General features: G+C 42.7%; 1 protein-coding gene across 1 annotated transcript in view; it reads left to right on the forward strand.

The window, feature by feature from the left end:
* The window catches only part of FNDC1 (fibronectin type III domain containing 1), an 80,029-nt gene extending 70,765 nt beyond the window's left edge, over positions 1-9,264 (forward strand). The window contains exons 17-20 of the mRNA XM_075499073.1: positions 998-1,027; positions 4,679-4,840; positions 5,876-5,998; positions 7,476-9,264. Coding sequence (XP_075355188.1) covers positions 998-1,027; positions 4,679-4,840; positions 5,876-5,998; positions 7,476-7,591 — 431 coding nt within the window. The 3' untranslated portion in view covers positions 7,592-9,264. The remainder of the gene's footprint in view (positions 1-997; positions 1,028-4,678; positions 4,841-5,875; positions 5,999-7,475) is intronic.
* The last annotated feature ends 263 nt before the right edge of the window (positions 9,265-9,527 follow it).

The following is a 9,527-nucleotide window of genomic DNA, read 5'->3' on the forward strand; positions in this document are numbered from 1 at the left end:
GTATAGTTACAGTGATGGAGTAGGTCAGAAGAGACAGAAATCATTTGTTCAGAGTGCTCTTCTGGTGCAATTGAAAGATTTGAGCTGATGAGAATATTCAATAAAGAATGCCATCATCGGATCAAGCAGCTTATTGAAAATGTTCGATCTTACCCCTGGTAACCCACTGAAGAGAACAGAAATCCATTGTTCTCTTTCATCAAACCGTAGAAACTCCCTGGAATTTTTCTTCGCCATCAGTAGACAAGCACCGTGCTTTTTCTTCAGGTATTTTGTGCACAATAAGGCCTAGTTAAGAGGTGACAGAAACTGCAATGCAATGAATACCGACAAGCTAATGCGTTAGATCATGTTGTTTTGTTATCCTTACTCCACACCTATTCCATCTTTCTTTCTTTAAAAAAGAGAGTGTTTCAAGCGAGCAGAAGCTCCTGAGGTAGTGGACAGTCCACCCTGCACTGCCTAGGGGGCTCCTGCAAAAATTCTGTCACTATGACAAAAAGAGTTAAGATGATAAATTTCACATGTTTATGAATACCACTAAACAACTGTGCTAAACATGATGGATGTCTGAGACCGAGATTTACATACAAGAGGTAGGTTACGTTTCCTTTTGGAAGGCAGGCCTGCAGGTGTAACTTACACTATATATTCAGAAGCCTACAGGGAAACTGTGCTCCTGCTCTGAGTACCTTCTGAGAAGAGGGAATCTGTTTCAAAGCTGGCATTGAACTTTAGTACTAATCTCAATAGCGTTTTTACAGCATCAGAATAAATATACAATCCTGTGGCAAGTTTCATCAACTGAGAAAAACAGTGGAATAACAAACGCTCATTAGCTCTGCAAATTGATGAGACATGTAAATCCCACATTTGTAATGTAGCTAAAGGCCGTTACTCTGTAACTGACATTCTCTTGAGTGACACTGTATGTTTCATATTATAAAACAAGGTTTGGAACAAAATATTAAATTTTTTATTTGTTTCATTCTTCTAGACAATCCCCTCCTCATTGTCAGACCACCTGGTAAGTCTTATTCTGCTGTTTCTTTCATTAAGTGCACAAAACCTGTGCAAAACAGTTACAATATAGGTGTTAGAAGCATATTAACACACAGTTTGAGTTGCAGTTTTAAGCAGCAACGGGTAGTAATTAATTGTGCTAATTCACAAAACATTTTCGGTCTCAGGACCCCTTATTCTGGTCTTTGAAGGGAAATCTTGTAAAGATATGTTAGAATAAGTACTTGATTTTGGCCCATCTTTTGCTTGGTACAACAGCTTTAATTGCTTAGTAGTAAGTTCTAAACTATATTGCTTCCGTATCTGTGTCGTTCAGTTGCCTGAGCATAGCTTGAACAGGGGCATCAGGTTTTCCTATCGCTAGCTGTTATGCTCATCTATACTGATCATCATGCCCTTACAAACAGTAAAAAATTCAAGGATTTGTTACTGACCCGAATGATATGCCACGAAGCTGTTGAGCTTGCTTTGCATTTCCAAATTTGCAATAAGCCAGTTCAGCCCCTAGTCAGAAGAGCTGATTTCCTGGTGCTGGGACCACCCTTGCCGGCATGTACATTGGTAGGGTAACCCCAGGCAGCACGTGCTCTTGCAAGAGATGCAGGAAAAAAGACTTCATAGTTATTATGCTCCGTCAGCTTTCCTAAGCAGTTCAAATGGTTGGTTCTGGGGCTTTTTGACTACTTTGTTCGTGAAAATAATGTCCAGTGTCATGTCCAATGTCCAGTCTCCCTTCTATGTTTTATTACGCTTGTTGGTCTGTTTTTTCCATGTCCTCTCAGATGTCTCTGGTGATGCACAGATATTGGAGAGCATGAGCACACTATGTCTCTGGCAGTCAGTGTGGGAGGCCTCTGAGAGTGGTGGCTTTCCCATGTCCCTGGTCACCTTCAGGTTTTTTGCTGTCAGTTATCTTGTGGGTCTGTTCACGGAGAGAAGGTTTTGGAAGGTGATGGCTTTTTCACTTGTAGTTTCTGCTTTGACTGGACAAAGAGAAAATATTTTTGTGTAGCTGCAGTGGTAGAGATAAGATAGACCAAAAAGAGGTGGCAGAGCTCTGGGAACCTGTGGAAATGAAGAGGTTCTGAACATCCAGCGCAGCTCTTACAGGACATGCTAAGTTTATCCTTCAGGATTTTTGGAGGTGGGCAAAAGTGATGGACAAAAGCAGACTATTCACAGTAATAAAACTGCATGCAAGAAATAGATAGTTTATTGCTTTATTCTAAAGAGAAAGCTGTGGCCAAAATCCTGCGATCCTTTCACCATGTGACTTAATTGCGTAAAGTCAGTCCAGTTACGTTTGTATCCAGACTGGTGGAGTTCTGAGGGTTGCTGATCAGTGATTGCTTCTCACATGCAAGTGCTTGCAGGATTTGGTTCATGTGCCTAGTGAGAGGGAGGAAGAATGACTAACAAATAAACCTTTCAGTCTCATTTATAAACCACCTCAAAACAGCACAGTAAAAACAGGGCTTTGTGCTGTAGCTACAGAGAAAAATACCAATTATCACATTGGAAGCTTTTTGTGTAATTATATATACATTACTACAACAGGAATTTCAAAAGCAGTCCTGGCTAACTGGGGAGGTCCCTGCTGACTGGAGATTAGCAAATGTGACGCCCATCTTCAAGAAGGGCTGGAAGGAGGACCCGGGGAACTACAGGCCTGTCAGCCTGACTCGGTACCGGGGAAGCTGATGGAGCAGATCATCCTGAGTGCCATCACATGGCATGTAGAGAATAACCAAGGGATCAAGCCCAGCCAGCATGGGTTCAGGAAAGGCAGGTCCTGCTTGACCAACCTGATCTCCTTCTACGACAAGGTGACCCGCCTGGTAGATGAGGGAAAGGCTGTGGATGTTGTCTATCTAGACTTCAGTAAAGCCTTTGACATGGTTTCCCACAGCATTCTCCTGGAGAAACTGGCTGCTCGTGGCTTGGACGGGTGTACTCTTCGCTCGGTAAAGAACTGGCTGGACGGCTGGGCCCAAAGAGTGGTGGTGAACGGAGTTTACTCCAGTTGGTGGCCAGTCACAAGCGGTGTTCCCCAGGGCTCTGTGCTGGGGCCAGTTCTGTTTAATATCTTTATCGATGATCTGGATGAAGGGATCGAGTGCACCCTCAGTAAGTTTGCAGATGACACCAAGTTGAGCGGGAGTGTTGATCTGCTTGAGGGTAGGCAGGCTCTGCAGAGGGACCTGGACAGGCTGGATCAATGGGTTGAGACCAATTGTATGAGGTTCAGCAAGGCTAAGTGCAAGGTCCTGCACTTGGGCCACAGCAACTGGCATCCTGGCAAGCCATGGCATCCTGGCTTGTATCAGGAATAGCGTGGCCAGCAGGAGTAGGGAAGTGATCGTGCCCCTGTAACTCGGCCCTGGTGAGGCCGCACCTCGAATACTGTGTTCAGTTTTGGGCCCCTCACTACAAGAGAGACATTGAGGTGCTGGAGCATGTCCAGAGAAGGGCAACGAAGCTGGTGAAGGGTCTGGAGCACAAGTCTGATGAGGAGCGGCTGAGGAAACTGGGGTTGTTTAGCCTGGAGAAAAGGAGGCTGAGGGGAGACCTTATCGCTCTCTACAACTACCTGAAAGGAGGCTGTAGAGAGGTGGGGGTCAGTCTCTTGTCCCAGGTAACAAGTGATAGGACGAGAGGAAATGGCCTCAAGTTGCGCCAGGGGAGGATTAGACTGGATATTAGGAAATTTTACTTCACTGAAAGGGTCATCAAGCATTGGAAGAGGCTGCCCAGGGAAGTGGTTGAGTTGCCATCCCTGGAGGTATTTAAAAGACGTTTGGATGAGGTGCTTAGGGACATGGTGTAGCGGTGGTCTTGGCAGTGTTAGGTTTCTGGTTGGACTCGATGATCTTAAAGGTCTTCTCCAACCTATACGATTCTGTGATTCTGTGAAAGAAATTATATTGTCTTGGTTAGTATAAAGCAAACATTTAGGCAAGCCAGTAGGAATATTTACTCTTTTGTGATACAGTTAAGCAGTCTCCTCTGCAGCAGTGCTCTGGACGGAGATCCCCAGGAAAGGTCTCACTTGTCTGTTAGTGGAACCTCATCTGTTTTGATGTAATGTGGGAAAACAAAACAGAAAAGTACGTTTCTGATTTGATCTTTCTAACCAAATAGCAAGAATAGACTTTAATTCACGTCACAGACTGTTACTCACCGCAGAATTTTTAACATCTGTTTTCTAGCAAAAGGATTAAGTTTTGTACTTAAACTTAACGCTTACTTGTGTTAAAATGTAAGTGACTGTATTTAGACAGTGTCACTGTCAGACCTAAGATCAGGCTCTGTTTAGAAAAGAAACTGAGTATCACTAGGTAGAAAAGATGTCTTACTAAAAACAGTGAGACTATTTGTTTACTTAAAACTGTGGTTCAGTACATAAAATCATATTTGTTTATCATTGTAACAGTTATTATTGTCTACTGCCTAGAAGGGTTTTATCAAGTTCCTTGCTTTTTAATTTTTTTTTTAATAACATTTGTTCTTGAAGTGGTATTTCTGGATATAGAGGAGTCATGCATTAATCTGCTGCAGCATCTCTTGTAAAACATATTATCAGATGTTAACCTCAGCAAAACTCAGACTGAAATGCTAGAGTCTGTCCTTAATGTTGAATTTTTTTTCCTCCAAGGTGGTGAGCCTATCTGGATCCCATTCACTTTTAAATACGACCCCACCTATTCAGACTGCAGCGGCAAGCAGTATGTGAAACGAACTTGGTACCGCAAGTTTGTAGGAGTGGTTCTTTGCAACTCCTTAAGGTACAAGATTTACCTCAGCGATGACCTGAAAGGTAGGCACCAAGATTAATTTCCTGATGTATGATTACTTGTCATCTCCATCTTCTCTCTTTCTTCACCTCGTCTGTGAAAGAATTGTGTGACGGCTGTCTGGGAGTCCTTCTCTCAAGAAGGTCTGATGTCATAGCCGAGCTGTCCTGCTTTTGTGTTACGCTCGCGCCCTGGCATTAGCTTTCAAGCGGAGCTCCTTAGACAGAGGACAGGAAGAAGTTTCCCTTGAAAAGCCTGTGTGGTTTTGTATCCTGAGAAAGCAATGTGCTTTGTACTGTGAAAACAAAGTTCTGCTCCCCACACGTCTCCCTGGGCGGGTGAGCCCCAGCTGCACACAGTCAGACAGAGCAATGCGCCCTAGAGAGCCCCAGGGCAGATCAAAGTGGGGAGCGGTGGAGGAAAGACTGGTATTACAGTGACTGGCTGAGCAGTACTCCTAAGGGTTAACAGTAGCTCTTACACAGGTGTATTTGCTGAGATATAATGAAGAAAACTTTCCATATTGTTGATCTGGGGTACTGGGATTATCTCAATGGCTTTTCAGATTATGCTGATGTGTTATTTTTATTTCAATGCATTTGTATAGTTTAAAGGCAGTGTTTGAATACGCAATAAGAAACAATCAGTGCAGCAGGACCCACCTCATCTGCTAGCTCCACAGTTTTTAGTTTTCATCTGAGGCTGCAGTCAAACTGATGGTATTGACAAATGGAGTGTTTTTTACTTTCTCGTGACATCTTGAAATGACTGGTTCAGTTGAAATTCCTTTCACCTGTTACCTGTGGTGCAGTGTCCATGGACTTGCAAAATGGGGAATATTCCTTACTGAGCTATAACCCATTTCTCTGTTCCATAATTTCTCCTTCCATACTGTGAAGGTAGTGTTCTCCCTCTTTTCAGCCACTGTCTGTTCATTTGTAATACTGTGTTTGTCACTGTAGTACTTCTGCTTTCTCCCACATCTGTTTTCCTGGTGGTAAAGAGCATCCCAAACAAAATAATGCTGAGTCAAATAATCTGTTTGTATCACCCTTCAGACACCTTCTACAGCATTGGGGATAGCTGGGGAAGGGGTGAGGACCACTGCCAGTTTGTGGATTCACACCTGGATGGAAGAACGGGACCTCAGTCATATGTTGAAGCCCTGCCCACCATCCGAGGTACGGCAACGTGGGAGTGGGGTGCTGGGCAGGTGCCTGTCATCCCATCTGTAGGTTTAAGGGGTAGGGAGTGGGGCACAGAGCAGGGCTCTTTGTCCATGGCTGCTGGCAGTTCTTTGAGGAGTCCTGCTGATGCATTAGGTGATGAGATGGTCTTGTACTCAGGCCTAGCTGAACAGGTTATGAAAGTCCTAGAAGGACTTGTGGATGTTGAGAGAGAGAGTGAGAGACAGACAGAAAGAAAGAGAGGGGCATATGATGCGAATAATTTAAAGTAAAAAATGCAAAAACAGAAAAAAAAATTGTGTATGTCTATAAAATCTTTCTCCCAATTAGAAGACATGCTGTATTGAATAGAGTTGCAAACTCTTCCACATGCCACAAACTACCAGCTCCATCTTTGCAAATACGGCTTTCGCAAATTATTTTTGACCAGTTCATTCAATGCAAAACACACAGAAGTATGTCTAGTGACTTAAGATCAGACTGCAGGACTTTTATTCTGGTCTGGTAGATATCTCCCTCCGAGTGAAAATTCTCACCTTGAAGGAGTTCCTCTGAGTAAACTGCTCAGCTCCCATAGCCAAGAGGGTGATGGCTTGCTCCACAAAACGAACCCAATCATGAAAGTCAGCCAATCTTTACAATAAGTCAATTGATTTAAATTATTCAGTTGGCTTTAAAAGTTTCCATGTTAAGTTGTTTGTTGATATTCTTTTCATGGTGGCGTTACCAGGAAGAAACTGAAATGGTCACTGATATTTTATATCACTGGGAAGTACTGCATTTCTCAGTTCAGAAGAGGTATGATTAATCCAGATGTGTATTACTAGGTCTAGGAGACAGAGATAGAGAGCACACAGAAGTTGTATTATTGGCACAAGACATGACTGTTTCAGATGTTCCAGTGCACGAGCTATGCGGAGAAGAATGCTGCACCTCTCCTAATGCTTTAAGCAGTCACATTCTTTCTGCAGATGAAGAAAAAGGGGGAAAAAGAGCTTAACTCCATATTTACTGCATGAAATGATACCTTTTTGTGTTGTGAAAAGCTGATGTTTTTGATAGTCTCTTGAGCCCTATGAGATAATCCGATTTGATGGTATTTTTTGCCCCCGAGTCCTTCGTATATTTAAACTGACTTGCAAACTTCATAAACACAGCTGAAATATAGCCACCTTTTGGAGTGAAATGCAGAAGCGCTTTGGCAGACCACAACATTACACAATAGTTCAAGAGATTTTGAACAGTAAAACCAATCAAAACTACAAGAAATATAAAGGACCAGAGCTAAACAATTCAAGAAAGATCTAGGCCAAATACCAGGGCTAGCAAATACCCTTTTGACAAAACTCTCTACCAGACAGCTTCTAAGTTTTCATTTGGGTTGCGGGATTGACTCTTGCTGTGTCTGTTACTTTTGTTAAATTACCATGTCTTTGTTTTGAAATGCAAACGGGTGTTTTTCTCCCGACAGGGTATTACCGCCAGTACCGCCAGGAGCCTGTATCGTTTGGACACATTGGACACACAACACCCTACTACTATGTGGGCTGGTATGAGTGCGGCGTGCCCATCCCAGGGAAATGGTAGCAGTCCGCTTTCCTGTCTTAGGCAGACCATGCTTTTCAAATGATTTCTACCAGAGGACTGTGAGCAACTGATTCAGAAAATTAAAAAAAAAAAAGATAAATGAGACAAACCAGTGAAGACTAGCTGCTCAAGAAACCTCCATGAAGCCAAACATGGTCCCCACTTTACCAGCCTAAATCTGTGGTGCTGCTTGATTTCTGCTTGGAAGCAGGGACAGGATATAAGTTTGGTGTCCTGCCTTCCTCCTCTGGGTCTTTAAGGCACGGAGAGGCGGTTGCAATGTGCGCAACCTGTGAAAACTAGAACTGTATTAGCCATGAAAATTTGGAAGTTTCTTATATCTTGCAGGAACGACCTAAGCATGCTGTGCTTGCTTAATGGGATGCTAAACTGTCCTTTGCTGACGGCTGGGGCTCCCCTATGCAATCATGCCACGTAACCGGACGCCCACCAAAGGCAATATATTCTCCTGAAGACTTACTCTGTGGGTTTGCCCGCTGCTGGACTAATCACCAGGTCACAGTGTAAATTCACTTCGAGATATGTATCTGTATCTATATAAATACAGTACTGTACATCTGCAGAAGTACTGCTTAGAGATGCTGAATTTTTCTTGTTCACTAGATAAATATGTTTGGAATTTTTATGTAAAAGGTGCTGTTAGTTCTTTGAGATATTGCTATGCACAATATATTAACCAAGGAAAGAGCTGTATTCTTCTTGTGAGTACTGTTGATCTAACATTTGAATTATTGATCAAAGACCTGTTGGCAGCCTTTGGACTTGACGTTCAATGGGAATCTACCCCTCTATCCATGTTAGAGTGGCACTGTATAGTCCAGCAAAATCACATATTCAGCAGTTTGTCAGCATGAGTTAAACTTTCTATCCTTTACTATTTAAAAGTTTTAGTGCAACGTTTCTTCAATCCATTCTCATCTTATTTGGTATGTTATTTATTCCTTGTCAGTATCTTTCACTTCACTGTGTGGAGGCATGGGATGAGTAACTTGCAAATTAGAAACCTCTTTTAACTTATTTGCCCTCCAATGAGAAGTCCAAGCCACCAATACAAGAGTCAACTAGCAGGAAACTCCTTTGACTTTGATCCATCCTGGGGACAAATTGGGATACAGTTCATTTAAAATACTACCGAAATCTCTTCCATTCAGATCAGAAAGCAAAAGCTGACATGGATGAAAGGTGTAATGATGATTTTTCTGGCAGGCATTTGGAAGCTTGCAATAATGTAGGATTTTAGTAGTCCTTCTGGGCAATCTAGCATTAATGGTTTACTCAGTAACTTTCATGGTCTTACCATTTTGTGGTAACACCTCAACAGCCTTTGCTCATGTTAATAAGACTCCACCATTCTGACAGCCTGGGAGAGTAGCAGCATACCTGGGGGATGGATCCGGTCTCTGGTCCATCTCTCACTCTCATTCCAGCTTACGTGTAGTGTAGGTCTAACACCTTTTCGGTTGCTTCCTGTTGTTATTGTAAATTGTATGGGGACAAAAAAAAGGAACTAAAGTGCTTAAAAGAGCATTTTATTTTTCATGGCGATTTGGGTTTTAACATTTTAATTGCTCTCACATACTTTTGTTTCAGTACGGTGCCAAATATATGGTCTTGAAGTATAACATTTTTCCCTAATAAACCTATGATACATGGTTCTATTTCTGTTTCATCCTTCCTGGTCATCTGTGTCAAGTAATCTGACAAAGTGACAAGTTGTTAGCTTTCAAAAAGTCTTCCTTGGGAGAGGAGTAGGTGTCAACTTTTTCTAAGGGACTGGAAGCATGTGAGTGTGTTGTTCCCTTACAAAGGTGGTTAGCAGCTAGCGTGGGGTTACCAAGGACAAATCATGCCGCACCAGCCTGATCATATTCTTTGTTGAGATGACTGGCTCTGTGCACAAGGGGAGAAAAGTGGG

This window comes from Mycteria americana, chromosome 3 (assembly GCF_035582795.1).
Source record: "Mycteria americana isolate JAX WOST 10 ecotype Jacksonville Zoo and Gardens chromosome 3, USCA_MyAme_1.0, whole genome shotgun sequence".
NCBI lineage: Eukaryota > Metazoa > Chordata > Aves > Ciconiiformes > Ciconiidae > Mycteria > Mycteria americana.